A 25,180-nucleotide genomic window follows, 5' to 3' on the forward strand; every position below is an offset into this window, starting at 1 on the left:
GATTAGACAGTTTTAACATAAACTAATAAACTCATTTTAATGCATATTTGTCACTAATGCATAAATGATATCCATATTTTAATTATGTTCATACTTTTAAATAAATAAATGTAATTGTTTTCACAATTTTTTTTTTTACATATAATTGAATTTAATTATTATTATTATTATTATTATTATTATTATTATTATTATTATTATTATTATTTTGTTACATTAATCAAATGCATTTTGGAAATATTTAGACTATTTAAAATATGAATATTTCCAAAATGCATTTGGTTTGTCAAATAGCTGCAAATGTTTCATTTATTTATGACTGGGAATAAAAATGGTATAGAAACCATTTTATACTTAGAAATTTCACAAATAATTACAGAAAATTAATTTAATGTGACAAATTAAATTAGAAAGAGAATATTTTTTAATTATTATTCATAACTTGACAATCTTTTATTTATTTATTTTTTACAGTATCTGCATCACATTAATTTGATAGGTTTATGTTAACATTTTTGTAATCCAGATAGAATATAATTTTTTTATTATTTTTTTATGCAATTCATATACATAAATCTTAAATGTATGCGTAAATGTACATCTATAAAAAAAGGAACTAATACAGGATCAGGGTAATAAAGGGCTAAAAGAGGACAAACCTTCATTGAACTATTCCTTTAACTGATCCCAAGGCTAGAAGAAGAAGAAGTACATGAGTTATAAAGCCAATAAACACAACCCCCTATGCATAAAATAGCCATATACCTTTGACACACAAGCATATCTTAATTTGTGAAAATGGCTTGTGCTGGCCTGAAGAAAGCAGCCTAATTCGAAACCGGCCATGTGTAAAAATGTCTGTTTATCCCAGAGGGAGGCTTTTAATGGATATATAAGAGGGCCGTAAGGAGTTAATTGTTTGTGGCTCGCAATCTGATATTAACTACACTGTGTGGCATAGAGCACGAGGGCAGAGAAGTCTATTATCTAGTTTACTCTCAAATACTTGCATTAATACACATAGATATATGTGTGTGTGGGTCTGTGTGGACGTGCATCCAATTTTGCTTCGGTTTTCTATTTTGGCTCTTAATCTTATTGTCTGTAGTTGTGGTTAGGCTGTGTCCTCCAAAGATCTCATCTTAAACTTTCCAAGCGCAGGAGGGTAATTGCTATCAGATCAATTTACTCAAGAAAAGTGGCGCCTGTTTCTAAGTGCTTGATAGATGGAGACCAACTTGTCTAAATTGGGGGCGACCTTGAAGAGTCATTAACAGTAGAAGGAGAAATGCGGCCGGTGACTTTATTGACTTGGGGAATCCTTGTGATTGCGCAGATAGACTCGACTGCCAATGATATGCAAAAAGACATGAATAAATGATTTAACAGAATTCAAATGATTTGTTATAAATTCATTTGAAATGTAATGCTGAACATTTAACATCATTCCTACTTACTGACTAAAGAAAAAAAACCTGGATGAGCTAAAAAGACTAAAAAGACTTTTGACTGGTCAAGTTGGGCTTATGGAAACAAAATCCATCTTAAAGGCACAGTTCACTCAAAAATCTACAGTAAATCTACCAATATATATCTGTGCATATTTCCCTCCTGAGTTTTTTAGGTTTGAAAATACCAGTATTAGTTTCTTACAAACATGGAACTTTTCACTTCACAAGATTGTGTGGATTACTTAAGAATTATAGTGAAGTTTTTTTTTATTTTTTATTTTTTATCAGCTGTTTGGACTCATTTTGACAGCACCCATTCACTGCAGGGGATTTATTGGTGAGAAAATGATGTAATGAATGAAGTCATCTACATCCTGGATGGCCTGAGACAGAGTACATTTTCAGGAAAACACCCCAGGTGAATAAAGTTATTTTTTTTACTAATAGAAATTACCATTCTTCCCCAGTTGATTGATTACAAGGTATCTAATCTGAACATGAGATAAAGCAAGGTTCAAAAGTCGGTTGCACTTTATTTTACAGTATGTGTACTAACATGTACTTATAGTGTACTTACAGTGTATTTATCTAAGAAAGTTCTGGTAACTACAATGGGGTAGGGTTAGGTTTAGGGGTAGGTTCAGGGTTAGTACCTAGTTATTACATAGTTATTGTAATTACTATAGAAGTACATAGTATGTACATAGGGAACAGGACTGTAAAATAAAGTGCTACCCAAAAGTCTTATTTTATTTTGTTACCATACTAGAGTTAAAGGTTTTTACAAAAAGGATTGTTAATAGTTTTTATCACTCTATAAATCATAAAATACTGTCAACAGACAGTTAAATAAGATAAGTTGTAAAATTGAGTAAAAGCAGGCAACTGATGCATGAACTAACCCCTCTGTAAAAACCTTCAGAATATAGTTAAGAATAAAACTGTAAAGTCTGATGGATGTAAGTGCTACTGAAGTGGAAAATTATGACTCATTTGAAAAATTACTTTGGCAAATACAAAAACATAAAGGGGAACAAAATTTTTTAGGTTTTCTGGAACAGTACAACCCAAAATGACAATTTCTGTCATCATTGCTTACCCAAGTTGTTCCAAACCTCTATGAAGTTGAACACACACACGCGCGCACACACACACAAACACATATACAAAAGATATATTAAAGAATATTGGTAACCAAAAAGTTTATAGCCATTGATTATTTTATTTTTTCCATACTATGAAAGTCAATGGCTACCACCAACTTTTTGGTTACCAAAAAAGCTTCTTGTGTGTTAAACATAAGAAAGAAACTTGTGTAGAATTTTCATTTTTGGGTGAACTAGCCCTTTAAATCAAACCTTTTAAGACCAGCAAACCACCTTAGGCATTTTATTTATTTATTTTTAAAATTCTGAAAGGGCCAGCACTGGCCATTTAAAATGCTATAAACTAGTCCAAACTGGTTTGAAAAGTTCTCAAAAATATCTCAACCAGCGAGGTAATAATTTGCTTGGCCGTCGAAACTCTCACTAACGAGATGCATGTGCACGCGCTGTGCGATCCTTGACAGTCGACTCCCAGCAGGGAAGCCCTGCACCTCGGACCACTGCTTCTGTCCGGTGGCTACATCGCACACTTGCTGTAGCGTGAAGCTAATGAAGTCGTTTAATCTACCTGAACGCTCCCACAGGGGCGTCCCACTTTAATTATGTTCTTAAACGTCTCTTACATGCACTAATAGGCAAAAATGAAACATGGCACCACGTTAACAAATCCTGGTGGAAGAAGGGACCTCAGCACAGATATTAAAATCTTCACGGGCTGGCATTAATTTTAGCAGCTATGGAAGTGCGTAAGCTATGTAGCAAAGCGAGTCCATGATTAGATGCCGCCCCACTTGGCACAGAGCGTAAAGAGCATTTATCTCCATTTCTGGTGCAATAGGCTTAGCAAAACTAGTCACTCAGTTGATTTAAATAACCTTTATTATATCTTGCTATAATATTCACTTTTTTCCTTAGAAGAGAAGAGAAAGAATCATGATTTATTTTCAATTAATATGCACAGTGGAGTCCAAAAGTCTAAATATTTAGCATTTATTTCTAATTTAATATTATTTTATACAAATTCTATAATAAAAAATATATCATTTTGTTGTTGTTGTGTTATATTACACTGTAAAAAAATTCTTGTTGTTTTTACAAAAACTTTTTGGCAGCTGTGGTTGCCAGAATAATTTTGTAAAAATACAGAAAACTGTAAACACATTTACGTCAAAAACTGTTAATTTTACAATATAAAGCTGTAATTTACAAACAAGAAAATGTGAATATAAACCAGTAAATTCAACAACACACAAAATTAAATCTGTTTTGTACCTTGAAAATACTGACAACCACCATAATAATAAAGATGGTACTGTATAAGAGAAAGCCACATGAACTATCAAAGCTCATCACAAGTAGCTTCACCACAAGCAGAAGTATATATTAACATATAGAAGGTGCACATTTATGGAAACACAAAACACCATCATGGTAACACACGTGATACTTAAATAATGCAAAAAACTTTCATTAAGCAACAGAAGATGTAACATAAAGCTCAAATGTACATAACTGATAACAAGAACTATTTAAAAACATGATTATTTAAACAAAATACTTTCAAACGTGGAGTGTCACGCAGGGAATTCTGGGAATATCAGTTTACAGTTTTAGACTGTAAATTATACATTGATTTGTTCTTTTTTTACTTCTAAAAGCTGTATAATTAACAGAATTTTACTGTAAATTTACATTAAATGCTTTGTTAGATCTTTTACAGTTTTTCCCTGTATATAGTACGGGAACTTACTGTTAACCTATTATCAGTTTTTTTCCGTAGCGTTTTTACAAAATTTTACAGTTAAAATTACACTTATTTTTTACAGTGTAGCTATAGATCTCATTCTAATATTATTACATTTGAAAATAATATTTTGTTAAATGTTTAACTCATCTAATTCATCGTAGCATGTCAATTTTTTTTCTCACATTTTGTATTTGATGGGAATAACTTATTAAAAGTGTGTTGTTCAATAGGTGTTCATGTTGGTTTTGTGTAACAGTAAGCGTACGGCAAAAATCCAACAGCATTTTCCTTTGGAAATATTGTGCAGCCACATCAAATGAGACAAACGCATGTCTGTTAATGAGCATTAAATGGCTGCTAATTGTTTGATTGAATTGCTGTCACCTATCTAAGCGTGTCTAATTGAAGCATGCGGAGTGAGGCTCTTACAGTGCCTCTGACAAGAAGAAGTCATCTGAATGAGAAACTCTGATGTTTTGTGTGTGGCAATTACCAGAGAAAAGCCGAGCATGCTTTTCTTGTTCTCTAGGCTTTACACAGACTTGATCTATCTTATGAAGTTGCTGTGATGCTGCGGCTTTGTGGATTTTTATCACACGGCCCGTTTGTTGTGTGAGAACAATGGCAATGCAAATAGGCTGATAAGACATTCGGTTTTGGGATGCGAACGGGGAGGCAGGCCTGTTTTTTCACGTCTGCAGAGTTTGGTTTAAATTAACTGCAAAAAAAAAAAAAAAAAAGAGGGTGCGAGAAAGAAAAGCACAATCTAAAAATCAGATTATATAACGTGTTTAATAATTTTCTCTCATTATCAGCACCACACTGTCATTCACGTCCCTCCAGTGTCATTACATTGGCAAACACATGAATTTGAATCTACAGAGCCCCATAAATTATCTCCTAATATATGGATGGCAACTGCATGGAATAAATGAACGTAGCTTTTGTTTGCCAACTGTTTCTCACTATTTCTGATACAAGTGCCAATATTGATGGTTGGGGAGGGGGCTGAGATTTTTAGTGACATGGTGTGGCTCAGTCTTACCGAGATAAAATTCATCCCTTTATCAGGAAAAAGCCCTTTCCTCTGCCTTTCTCCAGCACTATTCCTCCGTCCGCCCGCCTGCGTGGTGGTCTGACAGATTAAACGGCGTCACCACAATGGCATAGTTGCGTGCAGGGCTTTAATATTGTCCACTGGAGACCCCCGTTTCCTCATTTAATCCCCATGTAATATGTTGGCCAGAAAACCCTCATGCTGTACACAATGCACGCCCAGCTAAGACACAAAAAAGGCTAATTAGTCGCCCACCCTACCACTCCGCCCCCTCTCACAAATCCTCATTCTTTCCATTTACTGCCGCAGTATCTGGGTTTGTTATCATGGCCACCAATGTGTTGTTGGCTGCTATTGTTTTGCTTTATTTGACATATAATGTGGCTCAAATGAAACAGTAAATTACTACTTGCATGTAGGATATTAACTACGAGCCGACAGACATATAGACACATTCTGGGCTCAATATAAGTTCTGTGACATGCTGCTGATTGCCACTGTCTGGACTCTTCTGTCAGTAAAATGTGGAGAAAAACATGTTTAACTTTTACAAAAGACAATAAGCAGTGTAATGCAATCAATGTAAAATGTCAGGACCAGGTCACTTTTGGATGACATGCAAAAAATAGCCGAACGAAACTGTTTAGTAGTTTTAAGACAACTAGTGGACTTTTACATAACAAAGTTCATCCATAGAAACTTTTTTCCCATTTTATCAATAAAGGGAAAAAATATGTACACTAAAAAAGTTTTTGAATGAGGTTTGAAAAATGGTCTTTGCTTTTATATAAATAATACAGTAAAAACAGTAATTTTGAGAAAATTTTTTTTTACAGTTTCAAATAACTTTTTGTAGTTTAATATATTTTAAAATGTAATTTATTCCTGCGACACTGTCACAGTGGGGCACTGTGACTAGAGACTGGCACTGGACTTAGAACACAACACACTAGGCATGCATAGACTTTTCATACAACAACACATATTTGTTTTGCGCAATGTAACACCAGTTAACACCAGGTATGTGTGTGTATGTAATTGATTGTGTATTGTTTAAGTGTTGATCCTGTTCTCACCATTTTTGTTTAGGTTAACACTTGGTGAGTCAATTTTTTTTTGTTAATTTGTGTATTGTTAAGAATACAAACAACACCGGTTGACATGTTAAATGTTTATTGTTTTCAATTATCCACTTACATAAAGTAAACAGTCATACTTGCGTACTGGAACATTTTCTCATAAAAAAACAGAAGAAACCCAGGCACCACATTGCCACCATTTTTAAATACCTGTTTCCCGCCAATAGTAGGCACACTTAATTGGTCTCATGCCGGAGGGGGAGATTGGTGTTTGTTTGATGCTTTGGTAAACCATAATAATGAATTTAGTTTGTGTTGTTTGAAATGGTTGTATATTTCTGCATGTTTTTAGTTCTAATAGTTATGCCTTTGTTACAATTAAGTTGCTATTTAATTGTTTTGTCTTTCTTGAACTTATTTGTTACCATCAATTATTTAATGGTTTAGTCCTAGGGGGAGGGGCTTATACTTTTTAAGTGTTTCTCTCAGTCTGGTAAAAAAGGAGCTCGTAGAGTGAGTCGGGGAAAAGTTGCTTGCTTGATTTTTGGGTCAAATTATTGACATAGCCAAAAGTTTTGTTTGTACATTTAAACTTTGTACAATTTTTTTTTCTACTTTTCGAGTTACACTGTAAATATAATTTGAATTTTTTTTGGAAAATCTTTGTTTTTCACATTTTGGAATAAACACCAACTTTTTGTCTTCATCAGCACGTCACTTCATTTTTTCACGCCTCCATCGGCCGGTACATCCAGAGCAGGGGTGCCGCCACTGCTTGAACACCTTGTAGCAGTTGGCACACCACTGTCTCTGTTACAGTTGGTGTCAGAAGTTTTTTTTTGTACCGCTGAGGTGACGTGGACATTCTTGTTTTTACAATGCCACCAAAGACAAGGAATCAGCCTGGTGAAAAAACAAGGCCAGATGTCGACCAGAGTGAAGTTGAGGATGATCCAGATGAAGAAGTGCAGTCTGCAATGGTTTCTGGGGTTGGAGCTGATACTGCTGTTACTGCTCTGGCGCAGATGTTCAAGTCCTTTATGGAATATCAAAAGGATCGAGATGATCGACAAGAGAGAGAGACAATTCGACGAGAACAAAATTTTAAAGTGCTCAGTCACCATGTCACGCAGATGCAACTGGATGTGGAACGTATCAGTCATGGAGCAAGGTGCGACAGACCAGCGCCAAGGGTGTTAGACCGGGAGCCACGGCTTGCGAGACTGGAGGACTCTGATGATATTGAGCACTATCTGCTGACATTTGAGAGACTGGCAGAGGTATACCAGAAGACTTAAAGAATGCACTATGTCAGGAACCAGTTCTTCAGAGTCCTGACTTTGGGAAGCCATTCACAGTACAGACTGATGCCTCACAACATGGCGTTGGTGCTGTACTCCTTCAAGAGGAAGAAGGTCAACTCAAGCCGATTGTATACATCAGTAGGAAACTCCTGCCCAGAGAGGTAAACTATTCCACTGTTGAAAAGGAGTGCCTTGCTGTTAAGTGGGCCCTGGACTCTTTAAGGTATTATTTGCTTGGACGAAAATTTCGGTTGGAGACTGATCACAGAGCATTGGCCTGGTTAGGCCGCATGAGGGACTCTAATGCTCGCATTACTAGGTGGTTTCTGGCCATGCAGCCGTTTGACTTTGAGGTGCTGTATAGATCAGGGTCACAGAATTACACCGCAGACTTTCTCTCGAGGACACCACAGTCGGTGTCTGGAGAGGGAGGGGTAAATGTCACAGTGGGGCACTGTGACTAGAGACTGGCACTGGACTTAGAACACAACACACTAGGCATGCATAGACTTTTCATACAACAACACATATTTGTTTTGCGCAATGTAACACCAGTTAACACCAGGTATGTGTGTGTATGTAATTGATTGTGTATTGTTTAAGTGTTGATCCTGTTCTCACCATTTTTGTTTAGGTTAACACTTGGTGAGTCAATTTTTTTTTGTTAATTTGTGTATTGTTAAGAATACAAACAACACCGGTTGACATGTTAAATGTTTATTGTTTTCAATTATCCACTTACATAAAGTAAACAGTCATACTTGCGTACTGGAACATTTTCTCATAAAAAAACAGAAGAAACCCAGGCACCACATTGCCACCATTTTTAAATACCTGTTTCCCGCCAATAGTAGGCACACTTAATTGGTCTCATGCCGGAGGGGGAGATTGGTGTTTGTTTGATGCTTTGGTAAACCATAATAATGAATTTAGTTTGTGTTGTTTGAAATGGTTGTATATTTCTGCATGTTTTTAGTTCTAATAGTTATGCCTTTGTTACAATTAAGTTGCTATTTAATTGTTTTGTCTTTCTTGAACTTATTTGTTACCATCAATTATTTAATGGTTTAGTCCTAGGGGGAGGGGCTTATACTTTTTAAGTGTTTCTCTCAGTCTGGTAAAAAAGGAGCTCGTAGAGTGAGTCGGGGAAAAGTTGCTTGCTTGATTTTTGGGTCAAATTATTGACATAGCCAAAAGTTTTGTTTGTACATTTAAACTTTGTACAATTTTTTTTTCTACTTTTCGAGTTACACTGTAAATATAATTTGAATTTTTTTTGGAAAATCTTTGTTTTTCACATTTTGGAATAAACACCAACTTTTTGTCTTCATCAGCACGTCACTTCATTTTTTCACGCCTCCATCGGCCGGTACATCCAGAGCAGGGGTGCCGCCACTGCTTGAACACCTTGTAGCAGTTGGCACACCACTGTCTCTGTTACAGACACAAAGCTTAATTTTCAGCATCATGTCTTCTGTGTAACATGATCCTTCAGAAATCATTCTAACATGATAATTTGCTGCTCAAGAAATATTTCTGATTATTACATTTTCAAACGAAGTGTGTTGCAAAATACATTTATACAGCTGATTTATTTACTGTTTGAGCACATATGGTGTCCTCCTATGTAAACAGACTTCATCGCGCCACATAAAACCGATCTGTGAGATGTGTATTACAGTGAACAGAAACCTAAAACAACACAGATGACACATGCAAATAAATAACTTACAGCTGGAGGTCTATTAAGTGTCTATGTGACATAAATCCATAAACTGATTGACTGCTTTCAGACGTATGATCTAATGCAATATATATTAAAACTCTACAGCTCTCTTGATTTCCTTTTCATTCGATTGTACGCTGTCAGAAAATAAATATCATTATCTAAGAGTGACAGACTAAAGCGTTCTGAAATTCCCTTACGCCAGCGGGCTGCTGATGTGTCGCCTCATGAAAGCCAGCGAGATGCCTAACAATCACTAGCACACACTAGATTGTATGGAGGAGTTTATAATTATAATCTGTGAGTGCAAGAAAAGTGGAAATTGGTGGCTTGGATTGTGAAAAGCTGGCCTCTTCAACAATGTACAGTAGCTTTTGATTGGCTTTGAAATCATCTAATGTCAGGAAATGTTACGAAGTCAGACTTGTAAGCTTTTTACAAAACTCAACGACGAACAAAAGACTTGAATAAAGAACTCTGAACTCTGAAGCCCTTCGAATAAAAAAAAAAACGCTATTTCTTCTTAGGAAACGTACGGCATTCTTGTTAAGCTTCACTTGGTGCCCTCACATGACATGCAGGAAAAAATAGTAGGCTAAATCATGTGCACGATTTACTAATTCGTTCCCTCATTGTATTAAAATATGCACACGATTACTATTGCATTCCCTCGATTAACTATTTTGTTCACTCTATTTATAAATTGTGCGCACGATTTACTAATTCGTTCAGGTGATTTGCTAAATCGTGCGCACGATTTAGCAAATCGACTGAACAAATTAGTAAATCGTGTAAATAGTAAATCGAGGGAACGCAATAGTAATTGTGTGCACGTTTTAGTACATTGAGGGAACGAATTAGTAAATCGTGCACACAATTTATTAATTTTTTTCTTGCATGTCATGTTCGGGGCTCCGTAGTCATGTGTTTTATCATTGACATAAAATATGTCTACGATTTTTTTTTCCGTTTTAGTTTAAGATATTTTAGGTGAAGCAATTAAAAATGAAATTAATACTTCATTTATATTCATATATGTAGCAAGGACACATCCAATTAAGTAAAGACATTTTAAAAGTCACAAAAAGATTTCAATTTAAAATCAATGCCGTTTTTCTAACATATTCAGTGATTCCAAACTGGCTACATACAGTATGTGAAATACCATTTTGTATTTAAAGCCTTAGAAAAAAAATCTGTCCAAAGCTGGTGTAAGTCCCCAATAATAACATATGATCTCTGACACATAACTCAAGTACAAATAAGAACAGGAATAAGAAAATGATATACAGGATTTTCAATCCCTGACAGTAAGCATGCACTGAGACCTCTGGAGCCAACAGTATTTTCTGATTGTTGACCCCAGCACAGCATCATCAGCCCTCCAAACACAATTGTTTTGCATAGAAGCCTGTTTACAAGCACTCATGAATAAGTTAGCCCACAGCGGTGGCTGAACATGTGGGGAAGATGCTCTGCCTTGAATCTAAGTAGGTTAAATCAAGTTACCAAATGGAGTGGATTTGACAAGGCTCCTGCTACCCCAATGAGCATGAACTATCTCATCGCCTCCGAAATGGATATTTCCTACATTTTCACGCTGTACCGGAAGGCCCGGGAGCAATGGCTGCCACTAGAAACCCAAAATGAAACAGACAGGAATGAGACGTAAAGTTACAGCTCTGTTTTGATCGCCACTTAAAGCCCATCGCTCGACTCTCGGCCAAAGAAAACAGGAAGCCTTTTGACATTTTCTATTGCGCCGACATGCAATCCGTCCATGGTGGTCTGCGCCAAAGACTTTGAGGGTTTTTTTTTTGTGTGGTTTTTTTTTTTTTTGCGGTTTCCAAGATCAGCCCAGTTTGCTGTGCCGGGTTTGTCCCTGAGATGTGCGTGACTACAGGAGGCCACGTTTGCCGAGAGAATTAGCACAGCAACCCAGTTTAGACACCAAAAGCCTGACTCTGCGGCTCAGACACTTAACCTTCACTGACACGCGCAGACAGCAGCAGCCCTTTAGAAAGGAGGCAGAGGAAAAGGAAATGGATTGCGGTGGGTGCTATTAGCCACAGATCGAGCAGAAAATTACCTGACAAACTATGAGTTTGAGACGGTTTGAGTAATATGGTCAAAACAGAATGCAGCGGTACTGGCAACACGAGGGAAATTGAATTACTAACAATTCCACAGCATTTAGTCATGTGTCCTCTAAAATATACAGTGACTGCTCATTCTAGTGCAATGAAAACTGCAAAAATTAGCTGGTAACTATAACTGAGAAACTAGATAATGACAAAATAAAAGTCTTATAAATTAGGACCAAAATTAATATAATATAATATAATATAATATAATATAATATAATATAATATAATATAATATAATATAATATAATATAATATAATATAATATAATATAATATAATTACATGGGCATCATTATTATGGAGGACCAAACCTGCAGAAATAAAAAAATAAATAAATGTATTAAAAGGAAAATAAATACATAAATGATGTGATAAAAACAAAAATAGCTCATTTGAAATAAAATTTAATCCTGAATTATATTTTAAAATACTTTTTTCCTTTATGTATTTATTTTACATTTATTTTTATTCTTTTCAGCTTTTATTTACTTATACTTTCATTCATATTTAAATAATTAATTAATTTATTTTTAAATGTATTTGTTCATGTATTTATTTACTTTACGTATTTATTTATTCCCACGTGTATTTATTTCCAGATTTATTTATTTATTCATTTATTTATTTTTACTTTGCTAAATGAGGGAGGCAGTCCCTGTGGATCGCAGGTGAATCATTGGTTGAGAGCTCACGCAGAAGCCTCAGATTACACTAATAATAGAGATCAGAGTTTGAGAGTGGAATGTGCCAGATTAACTGAAGAGTTCCAATATAATTTCACAGATTCCCATTTATTATGTTGAATTATTTAATAGCGACTGAATTTAGTTACTTATCCTCATAGTTACATCATTAAGCCCGGAACCATCAACATTGGTCATTAGTCAATGGTGTAAGTTGATGACGCCTCTAGACACGATCAGAGGAGGTCTCTATGGCGTGTGTTCATTTTGTAATCACAGAGAAAATCTTCATTCACAAAAACATTGTGATCATGAGTTTATCGTAAACCAATTATACTTCTATGGTCTAATCTTTTTGGAAACACGACCCACTGACATAAAGTTGGCTTGATATTAGACTCTCAGTATTTGCAAATTCAGGGACCATCTCTAAAGTTAAATATGCGTTTCTAATTCCAATAGCATTTTAAGAGAATAGCTTACAGTCACAAAACCAACGGTAAAGTTGTCCTTTACGAGTCAGGTATATTCAGTAATATTTACATATGATTTGAGGTTATTTTATAAATATAAAAAATCTATAATGCATATACCAATGTCGTATGTAACCTTACAGATGGTCTCTAAACTTGCGAATATCGAGCGTCTAGCGCAAAACCAACTTTATGCCAGTGGGTCGAGTTTCCAAAAAGCACTATGAGTCTGAGTAGACTGTAGAGACATTTAGGGGTTTTATGATAAACTTATACTCACAATGTTTTTGAGAGTCTTTTCTCTGTGATTACAAAATGAAGTAAGCCTTAAAAACCTCATAGATAATGTTGATGGTTCCAGGCTTAATGATGTAACTATAGGATAAGTAACTGAATTCAGTTGCTATAAAATAATTAGAGATAACAATGTGAATCTGGGAAATTGGAGATGGACATGGTCAGCAGTAACAATACTCCGGTAGGCTGTGGTGTATAAACAATGATCAGTTGGTACTAAGGGGCCCAAAGTGTGCCAAGAAATTATCCCCCAATCCATTACACCACAACCAGCCTGAACCATTGAGACAAGGCAGGATGGATCCATACTTTCATGTTCTTTACGCCAAGTTCTGACCCTACCATCTGAATCGCAGCAGAAATCTAGACTCATCAGACCAGGCCACGTTTTTTTCAATCTTCTATTGTCTAGTTTTGGTGAGCCTGTGTGAATTGTAGCCTCTGTTTTCTGTTCTTAGCTGACAGGAGCAGCTCCCGGTGTGGTCTTCTACTGCTGTAGCCCATCTGTTACCTTTCTATCATCTTTAACCAATCTGCCCATTCTCCTCTGACCTCCGACATCCACAAGACATTTTCATCCACACACAAATGTGTATACCCACACCCACACATATAGACTAAGTCTACTGATTTTTACAAACCTCTATCCCTAATTATCCAACACATGCAACATCCTCAACATCCTCACACCCTCCTATTCTAGCAGATAATATAACGGGCAGAAACAATTTCCTTCAGCTGAAGAAGAGACTCAAGCTGCATCTAGTGACCAGAATATCATCAGTTGGACTGGGTAATGTAAAAAAATCCATTGGTCTGAGTTATTCAAAATGTATGCAAAATAATATTGTCACTCACCAATGCAGTTGTCTCTGTGCTCCTCAAAGCCGGCGCTGCACACACATCGTCCAATAGGAACGAGCCACTCGCCTTCAGCGCTGCAGTACATCTTAGGAGTGTCCCTCTCCTCGGCGTGGTCCACGCACTGACCTCTGACCTCCACCAGCGAGGACGAGTCTGCCCCCGTGACCACGTCCGTGAAGATGGCCAGGTTGCGAGCCATTCCCGTGCAGCGTTTGTAATAGACTCGGACGGACACGACTGCGATGCAGGCTCCTATATCCTGGAAGGCCAAGTAGAAGCCACGTTTGCTGAGCGGCCCGACGCCGCGGATCTCAGTGTTGAGCTTGAGTCTCCTCACCCCCAGGTCCACGTTGGTGAAACTCTCGTCGGCCGCGATGGTGTCGATCTTGGAAAACTGACTCTCCCAGATGGTGGTGCCAACATCGCGGTCGGTCTCGTAGTAGTAGAGGTTAAAGGTCTCCTTGCAGGTACCGAGCACGCCTGGCATGCTATTGCAGTCTCGCAGCGTGAACTTCATCTCGATGTAGATGCGCCGCGCGCCATCTCGTTGGATCCAGTTGGTCCGGAGCCAGTTGTTCTGACTCGGGCTCATAACGTTGCACACCTGGTACGTGTGGATGGGGCTGAAATACTCGTCCATTTCATTGATTGCATCCCACTGGCAAAGAAACAAAGATAATTAGGGTTTATAGCACTAACTAAAACTAAAAAAAAAAATATATATTTTTTTTTAATCGTTACTTTAAATGAAATAAACATAAATTTAAAAAACAGATTTTAAAAAAGTATTTTTTTCAGCTAGTTGGCATTGCAACATTTCCAATTTTCGTTAAAGTTCACAAATAACTTTAAATAAAAATTAAAAAGTAATAATTATAAAAAAATGCCAAAAACACAAAGCAAAATTACTAAAACTTTAAATAAAAACAAAAAATAAGATAACAGAAAATATTAACAATAATAGTATAGTATAATAGCATATAAATAAATAAATAAAATTAAAATCAATACAAAATTAAATTTTTAATTTAATTCAGATTTATTTCGGTTTTTGATTTATATATATATATATATATATATATATATATATATATATATATATATATATATATATATATATATATAAAATTCATTATTAAAATTAATTTTTGATTATTAAAATTAATTTTGTTGTATTTTGTTATTACAATTAAGTTTTATTTTATTTATTTTATAGTTTTTTATAGATAGATAGATAGATTGATAGATAGATAGATAGATAGATAGATAGATATATAGATAGATAGATAGATAGATAGATAGATAGATAGATAGATAGATAGATAGATAGATAGATAGATAGATAGATAGATAGATAGAAAGATAGATGATAGATAGATAGATGATTAATTTGTTTAAATATTAAACTGTTTATGATTTGATCACTGCCTAAAACAATATATATGTGTGTTTGTGTGTATGTGTATATATGTATGTGTGTGTGTGTGTGTGTGTATAGTTATTTTAGGCAGTGCTCAAAACATAATAAACAAATAAAGCATCTATCTATCTATCTATCTATCTATCTATCTATCTATCTATCTATCTATCTATCTATCTATATATCAAATCTTAATAAATAAAATAAAATAAAATAAAATAAAGCCAGTGGAATATAGAAAAAAAGTGAACCTACACGCTTGAAATGTGTTGTTTGCAAAACATCTCTTTAAGATGACAGAGGACTTATTCGTGGATTTACTTATTTACAGTGTGAAGATTCTTACAAATCAGTCCATTATTATTTCAGCAGCATATCACTTTTCACAGGAACGTGCGTGAGAGCTTCTTTAAAACGTTTACATATGCATTGCAGTGCATAAGATTAATATCATGATGAATGTGGCCTGCATTTCCTTAATAACGTTCAGAATCCCTTGTTATTCATGGGTGGTTTTGTGCGGTTTAAGCAGTTTCTTATGCAGTGCAAATAATCAGGCATGAATAAATATTTTATTATGAGTTGCAAATGAACTTAAAAATTCATATCATGAGCCTGAAGCAAAAATGGAAATGCTGAACAATGTGAATGAAGCCGTCCACAACCATCAACTGTATTGGTCACAGAACACCAAACCAATACATGACTGTGCCGGATGACAAAATAACTAAAAGTTGTTGCTACACTATTCAGTAGCATGAGCTGTTTTCAAAATACTAAAATCCAAAATCCAGTTATTTTACTTCTTTTTGTAATCATATTATTTTAATTTATTATCATAATCATTGTTTGTAATGCAAATAGTTCTTACTTGAAACTAACTGCAAAGAAGCTATTTAAGAAAGCTTATATTATATTATAAATAATAAATTGAAAACTTGCAAAGTTCTGGTTCAGAAACAATAAGGGTTATTGAATAAATAAATATAAATATATAAATATATATATACATACATTACATAAAAAATTTAACAAATATAATTATATTTTGCATTTTATTAATATATATTTTTATTTAATTTAATATTTTAACAATAATTATATATTTTATAGTGTTTTTTGCACTTTTATATTTATTCCAAAATAATAAAGGCTGTAACATTTTGAACAATATTCTGGAAACAGTTTACAATAAGGTTTGATTAGTTAACATTAGTTAACGACTTTAGTTAACATGAACTACGAATAAACAATAGCCTACTTCTACAGCATTTATTAATCTTAGTTAATATTAGTTTAAACATTTACTAATGAATTATTAAAATGAAAAGTTGTGTTTCTGAACATTAGTCTGTGCACTGTGAACTAACAATGAACAAATGTATTTGTATTAACTAATGTAAACAGATTAATAAATACTGTAATAAATGTTCATTGTTTCTTCATGTTAGTTAAATCATTAAATGACACCGTATTGTAAAATGTTACCAATATATATATATATTTATTTATTTATTTTATTTTTTGTGTGTGTGTGTGTTTACTGATGTTCAGCTGTCCTTTTTAATAGTCAACTCATTTTCGGGTGATTATCATAAAAGCTTTGTGCCACAGACACAAAGATACATCTTTCATTTCATCATACTGAACTAAAACTGATGCAGTCATCACGTTTTCAGACCATTTCAAGTTTTATTTTGACGTGACACAAAGTAGTGATATTTAGTTGTTTACTTACTTTATAATTAGCCAATAACGGCATAATTTTCTTAATTCAGACCAAAAGCTCACACAAAAATTGCAGGAACCAACATAACCGAACATATCCAACTATAGCGCGACGAAGGCATTGCCTCCTCTCATGTGACTTCCCTCCATACATCTCAATGAGCCTCCAGCTTTAGGGTCTATGAAGAAAGTCAATGGACCGAAGGGAGGCAAGACTCCGCTGTAACTATACCTGCTGGTTTCACTGTTGGACAGTGTTACTTTATAAAAACAAGTGACTTTTTAGACTTTTAATGTCATATTTAGTCATTTTTGAGCCATCTTATTATATCGATTCCTTTCTTATCCAACTTTTTGAGGAGACACTGCCTCCCTTCCCTTGCAGTATATATATCTTATTATAAATTAATAAGAAAATATGCCACTTCACAGGATATACAGAGTCAAAAACAGCAGAATGTAACTATTCTCTATCCCTGCTTGAAATAAATACAGGAGCTTGCCATTCATGAAGCAGCTTCCTCAACACTGATGATAAATAATTAAAATCTGGGTTCCTCGAGACTTCCAGAAACACTGCTGAAATATGCTTTACAGCTTTCATCAGCGTGAACACAAGTGACTTTCAGGTAGACGGTCAAGAACAACAGCAGTCTTCTCTCCTCGGTGTAAGCAGAGTGTATGGACGGCCGTCCTCTGTGAAGGCCTTATTTTGATAGAGCTGTCTGTGGGTATTTAGCTCTTCTCTTTGCTCCTGCTCATGAAATAGTGAAGCAGAGAGTTGAAGGCTAGCGGCGCTGTGAAAGACATCCAGTCGACTGCGTAGAGCCTCGTGAGGAGGACCACTACGTGCCGCCACACAGCACGGCTTTCATCTCTGGAGCTCTGCGAGCCAGCAATGAATATTCACTGCTAATTACAAACAGAGCGCTGCTGGATAGACTGAGTGGACAGATGATGAAGCTCAGAAAACTATAGGAAAACTGTGAAGAATGAATGATGCTGTATTACAATGTGCAAACAACATGATATAGTCACTATTAGTGTAAACTGACATCTTCTGTGGTTAGGTTTCTGATTAGTTACTAATGATTAAAACTAAATGTTTATAGCTAGCAACTTTGAATTAAAATACATCCACGTAGTTTTAGAGTAAAATATTCTTAAATGTACAGTTTTTGGAAGTGAAAAAGAGCAAGTCATCTTATAATTTGCAGCGAAAATTCCCAGAACTGCCTACAGTATGTGACTGCTCACATTTGTAGATTGTTTTTAATTGAAATAAATGTGTTTTTGTGCTACATCTTTTGGCTGTCAGTTTAACAGCAACTTTTTTTTTTTTTTTTTTTTTTTTAATGCACACAGTTAAAAATATAAATAAAAAAATTTAATCTGTAATATTTTAAAATGTTGCTACTGTATTTTTTACAGTAAAGTTCTGACAGGCACAGCTGCCAGTTTATTTACCATAAATTAGTTTTTGGTGCTTAAAAAATTTATTAAAATTCAATTCAATTAATTAATTAAAATAATACAATTAAAATTGAAATAACACTGAAATGAAATGTAAATATAAATAATTGTATATAAAAAAGTGAAAATTGCCAGTTGTCCAATGCCTTGGCTACCAACTGAAATAAAATAAGCAACTAAAACTTATAGATAAATTAAATCAAAATAAATTAATGCTGTCAAGATTATTCGTGAACACATCCAAAATAAATGCATGTATATATTTAAGAAAAATATATTATGTTTTTACATTTAAAATATTTATATATAATATCAATTATATTAATATAAATATATACATGGAAATACATGGAAATTATTTTAAAATTTTCATTTTGTGTGTAATTATGTGTGGATAATAAATATACACAGTATACACATACATTATGTACTGTAAACAAAAACTTATTTTGGATGCAATTAATCACGATTAATCATGTGACAGCACTAAAATAAATAAATAAATAATTAATTAAATAAGTTAATTTAAAAACAACAATTAAAATAAAAACAGAAAATTTGTCATTCTATAAATGAATACATTTAAAAAGAACTAAATCAAAATATGAATACATATAATAATATTATATAAACAATACTAAAATAATGGTAAAGGTTTCACATCTGCATCTGTGCCATAGTCGTAGTAGTAGCAGCAAAATAGCATCACGTAGCAGTATGTTGTTATGAAAAAATGATGGTTTTGCGGCCTGTGGAGAGCCTCGGGATGTTCTGTTATTAGCCTGATACTCTTCAAGGCTAATCTCACATCTATTTTCTCATCTATGGATATTATTACAAACCCTTACATGATATACAGCCAGATAAATATCAGGAGACATAAAACAAGGCTGGGATGTGTTTAAACAGATACTACAAGTGGGCAAGGCAATCATAATATAATATTAAAAGTAGTTTAGTTCATTCAAAATAAAACCGAAATTATATATATATATATATATATATATATATATATATATATATATATATATATATATATATATATATATATATATATGATATTTTCAAAACCCTTAAGAAAAATTTGCTATTGGCAATGACCTTGACAACCAACAGGGAGAAAAAAAGTTAAAGTACTAAAATAAATGCGAAAACTGAAAGAAAGGAAGAAAGAAAAATGGAAATCTAAAATGTAAAAATCATACATTGCTTTTTTATCAGTCAAAACATGTTTTACTAAATCGTTTCATTGCTAACAAGGGCAAAAGTGTTAATGTATAAACAGTGGTTGAAAAAGCAGAGGTTTAAGGCCGTCAGAGTAAAGCCAGTACACTAGCATTCAGCTCCCACTGGCCTTGGGTAGATCTCCTCCTCTGAATACATTACGGACAGGACCGTCCTAATTGAAAGGGAAACCGCTGACCTCAGAGGAGCCTTGAGCTCGGCCACCGTGAACTTGGCCCCTCCTCACGAGAACATCTTCCAAAGCAGCAGATTTCCTCGCTTCCCTGGCCTCACCTCGGCCCACGCTTCCCATGGGGAAACTAGGAAAAGCCCGATGCGGTAATTAAAATGTTGGATTCGAGCGAACACCGTAACCAGCCTCCCACTTTGAGTCTTTAGCAGTTAAATTTAATTTGTCCTTTCACTAATGATTAGATTAGAGAGTCTGTTCAAATCTAACACTTTGCAGGTCGGCTCGAGGGCTGCGGGTAATTCGCTTAGTTCTTTCATGAGGTTTCCGATAAAAGTCTGCTTTTTGTTTTAGCTACATCACATATTAGACGATCAGTGAGAGAAAATGATTGAAATGAATCAAAGTGACGGTACAATGAGCCACAATGGAAATCCTGCTGCTCCGATATTTTTCATCTAATAGAGACACTTTTTATGTAAATTGAACTAATCTGCATAATCTCCATATCGATATAAAGGTATTATTTAAATGCAGATCCATGGCTTCTCAGATCATGGGAAACAAAAAAACTTTTATTCAATGAGAAACTCACACTTGAAGAACATTATTACAAGAATTACAAAACAAAAAAAATATATAATTCATAAAAAATACTTTACATTATAAATTCATTATAAATTAATTAATATATAAAATGTGTTTAACTATATATTATTAATATAATAATGTAATGTTAACTTATATTCATTAAATAATTACATTATATTATACATTAAAAATGGATTATCAATAAATTATTCACAGCTTCATGACAGCTTTACAGAAAATATAGATGACATTTTTTTTCTAATTATATTAATATAATAATAAAACTAAACACAATAATGTACAGAAATATAATTATAAAATAAAAAAAATAACTAATATAGGTCCAAATTCTCCCTATGTATGTATGCAGGGGCCCTCATTAACTCACTTTTGCCATCCTTGTATGAATAATATATTGTAGTGTCTCATTTTTTTTTTTTGGTTCATTTTTATGGGACATGTCAAAGCCGTCAGTGCAGAACCAGGGGAGATCGTTCTCCTGAATACATCCATTCATAATCCGTGCCGTTGTTCCTGGAACGAGCGCAGCACTGAACAAACAGCTGCAGACATACATGCAGTCATTAGAGAATTAAAGCAATTCAAAAACACATCCCAGGAGTCATTCATGGAAGATGTCACCAAAAAATACTCACACAAACAGCATTTGTTCCCACTTCTTCTGTACAAATCTACAGTAAGCATTTTCCCAAAATAATGTGCAAATAACACTAACAGAGAAGTACCACGGTGTCAGGGTTTGGCTGGTTAACTTAAAGGCACAGTTCACCCAAAAATGAAAATTCTGTCATCCTTTACTACACTCTTTTAGATTTTTTTTAGCTGTAAGAAAGAAAGTCATACAGGTTTGAAATGACATTAATGTCAGTAAATTATGACAAAAGTATTTTTTGGTTGAACTATCTCTGTAAAAACAGGCAAAAACAGATTGCAGTGTATTCTTATCCAATAATGTGGGGATTTTATTTTCTCTAGGGACATTTCTCAATGTTGAAAGTGCTTTATTAAATGAAAATAAGGTGCTCGGATTTGCTAAGATACCAAAGTCTGCCATCAAAAGTCTCTCAATATTACATTCGTGCAAACATTAAATGATTTATGCAGCTATCCACATTTAGTTTAGAGCTATATGTTCACATTGCATGTCAACTATTCACTCATTTCAGATTGCTTTTATTTCTCTAAGTTGTACTTAGATTAATTCCTTTCCTTGCTCACCAGTGGATCCTCTGCAGTGAATGGGTGCCGTCAGAATGAGAGCCCAAACAGCTGATAAAAACACCACAGTAATCCGCACCACTCCAGTCCATCAGTTAATGCCTCGAAGTAAAAATCTACACGTTTGTAAGAAACAAATAAATCATTATGGCATTTAAAGATTAAACTGTCACTACCTGCAAAAATATGAGTCCATGATTAATAATAAAGCTTCCTCAAGTGGAAAAAGTCCAGCCCTTGTTTTCCTCTCAAATCAAAATCCACCACCATATTTGTGTAGAGCGGTTTTAAATGGTTTCGTTTTCTAGACCGTGCTTGATCTGTGCAAAGTTCTCACCTGATTCAGACTAAACGGCTTATTTACTTAAGAAAGCATTATAGATAGAGAATTTTTATTTTAACTTTAAACAATGCTTTAAAGTTTAACATCTTAATGATGGAAACACTGCTAATGATGGAAATATGGCTTTTTCCTTTATGAGACATTACGTGTTGGATTCATGTGGATTACAGTACTTGTGGATTATGTTTTATCAGCCGTTTGGACTCTCATTCTGACGGCACCCATTCACTGCAGAGGATCCATTGGTGAGCAAATGATGCAGTGCTACATTTCTACAAATCTGTTCTGATGAAGAAATACACTCATCCAGGGAATACACACACTATACAGAAAATGTATAGTCTGAATGCACTGTAAGTCACTTTAGATGAAAGTGTCTGCTAAATGCATACATTCATTACATTTATTTACACCTTGGATGGCCTGAGGGTGAGTAAACTCTCAGCAAATGTTTATTTTTGGGTGAACTATTATTTTAAACACAGAACTCCAGTAAGTCTCCTGTGCTATGAAAGAGCAATTCATTTTTCCTCTGAGCAGATGTCTTCACTGACCACTGATATAATGCTCTTGTACAAACACATTTTCTTGACAACAAACATCTACCAACCTTCTGGACCCTACTAAATATTTGCTCAAGACCTTTGCTTTCCCTTCACTACTTCAGAGGTGATGAAATATCAGTATTTATTCAAGCTCCTGTGTTCCTGAGCAGACAGAAGGAAAGAGAGAGAGAGGATGTCCTGCTCCTTTTAATAAGATGAAGCTGTTCCAGGTAGATAAGTAGACTTTTTTTTTCTCAATGTAATTACTCCAAAAGAGAACCACCATTAAACTATCAGAACCTCACAGACCTGTGTTTAGACAAGATACAGTAAGTTTAGAAAAATCTAAACTTCAAAATACAGATGAAACACCTGTTTAAAAAAAAAAAAAAAAACATTACAGAAAATTCCTTCATAGTAATACAGTAAATTTACTTTTTACAATTTTATAGTGTATTCATACATTATTTCCATACTATATATGAGCAATATCACACTCTTAGCAATGCGATATGGCTGTATATTGGCATTGCTGTGATTAAGATGTAGGTAATCACGGCATGCCAATATACGGCAAAATACAACTAATGGCTAGTGTGATATTGCATTTAAACAACATGGTTCAATGGCACAAGTCTATAAATACATAAGAAACAACAACAAGTGTCTTCAAAGCCTATAGGGTGTCCAATTCATCATTTTTGCTTGCTTTTGTGGCTGCTGTGCACCCTCGATGCACACCCTGCACTCTGTATACTCCACGGCAGACTTCTACCCGACTGTCAAAGCAACATTTCATCCCAAAAGTGTGGACTCCGAGGAAGACTGCGAGGGTTTAGGGTAGCAATCTGGGGCAGGTCCTATGGTATTCGTACCTATAAGGCCCTGAATGGTTTAGCTCCTGCGTACCTAACTAGCCTTATACCATGCTACAATCCATCACGCTCCCTAAGGTCACAAAACACTGGACTTTTGGTAGTTCCTCGGATAGCTAAGTCCACTAAAGGAGGTAGAGCTTTCTCACATTTGGCTCCTAAACTCTGGAATAGGCCTCCTGATAATGTTCGGGGTTCAGACACACTCTCTCTGTTTAAATCTAGATTAAAAACACATCTCTTTCACCAAGCATTCGAATAATGTATCTCTTAAATTGTGAGTGTAGTTGCATCTGATCAAATGTGCATTCTTATTCTTTAGCTTGGGTTAAACTAATTAATCTTACGTTGTTGGAACAGCAGCTATGCTAATGATGTCTCTATTCATTTCTCTGTTTTGCCACGGGATTCACATCCCGTGATTTACACAAGCTCCAGTCTGGATCCAGAACACCGGAGAAGAGATGATGCTGACCCTCAGAGGACCACAGGTGATGCTAACCCTGAATCAACAAACAGAACTAACAAATATTGCTATAAGTGTGAATGAATCATATAATAATTGCTGTTAATAATGTCCATTGTCTGGCTGACTACGTCCTGTATACATTTTTTCTGAAAATTCCTGTCATATGCGCACAAACTGACAGTCACCACTTATAAGCTACTACTAAATATCGTATATTTTATAACTACATTTTCTGTAAAGTTGCTTTGCAATGATTTGTATCGTAAAAAGCATATATATATATGTATATATATATATATATATATATATATATATATATATATATATATATATATATATATATATATATATACACATTTACAACATAGTTTTATATACTTTTTACTATTAATTCTAGAGTTTTAAATGTAGGTTGATTTAGTATTTACATATTTTTTTATATATTTTTCAAAATTTCTTCAGAAAACATAAATTAATGTTATATTTTACAATTTAATATTATCTGAGACTATGGTTTATTGCTTGCTTAGTTTGAATGCTGGTCACGCATTTACCCAGCATTCATTTACTCACTTTTAATGCATTAAAGTTTGCTGTGTGGCACCCGAGGGTGTTTCTTAGTCCTTTGCAAGCAGCCCTGACGTGGATACAGCAAGATGCAATCATTGCGCGTCTGTGACAGCGAAACATGCATGACTGTTCCGACGGCATTCAGGTGCTGCATTCACTCCCAAAGTAACGCTGTGTATCCATGCGACAGCGCAGGGTGACATCTGGAGACGTGTTTGGCGGGAACGGTGGGAGTGGGCGGACATCTAGATCCATCCATATCATCTCCCTCTCAAACTCCATTTCTCATCGTCTCCGTCTGCCTTATCACTGCTATCGATTGTGGTGGGTGGGTGGAAAAGGAGGTGGGTGTCAATAGACGTGTCACGGCAAACATGAGCCAGATAGGAGCATAATGAAGTCATCGGACAGCAGCTGTCAAGGGCCTGACTGATTTGGCTTAGTGACAGCCGAAGGCGACTGGAGGCCTGCAGGAATGTGCGGAAGGCTGAGATATCTGCCAGGGGTCGGTGCGGGGTCAGCCGTCTCACTGCCAGCTTCAGTTGGACTGTAAAAAGACATCTCACTATGAGTTCACGAA

General features: G+C 34.9%; 1 protein-coding gene across 3 annotated transcripts in view; it reads right to left on the reverse strand.

The window, feature by feature from the left end:
- LOC127968662 (ephrin type-A receptor 8) overlaps positions 1-25,180 on the reverse strand; it is a 74,581-nt gene that overhangs the window by 20,620 nt on the left and 28,781 nt on the right. For all 3 annotated transcript variants that reach the window (XM_052569994.1, XM_052569993.1, XM_052569995.1), the window contains exon 3: positions 13,928-14,591. In XM_052569994.1, coding sequence (XP_052425954.1) covers positions 13,928-14,591 — 664 coding nt within the window. The remainder of the gene's footprint in view (positions 1-13,927; positions 14,592-25,180) is intronic.

Source organism: Carassius gibelio, chromosome B11 (genome assembly GCF_023724105.1).
Source record: "Carassius gibelio isolate Cgi1373 ecotype wild population from Czech Republic chromosome B11, carGib1.2-hapl.c, whole genome shotgun sequence".
Lineage (NCBI taxonomy): Eukaryota > Metazoa > Chordata > Actinopteri > Cypriniformes > Cyprinidae > Carassius > Carassius gibelio.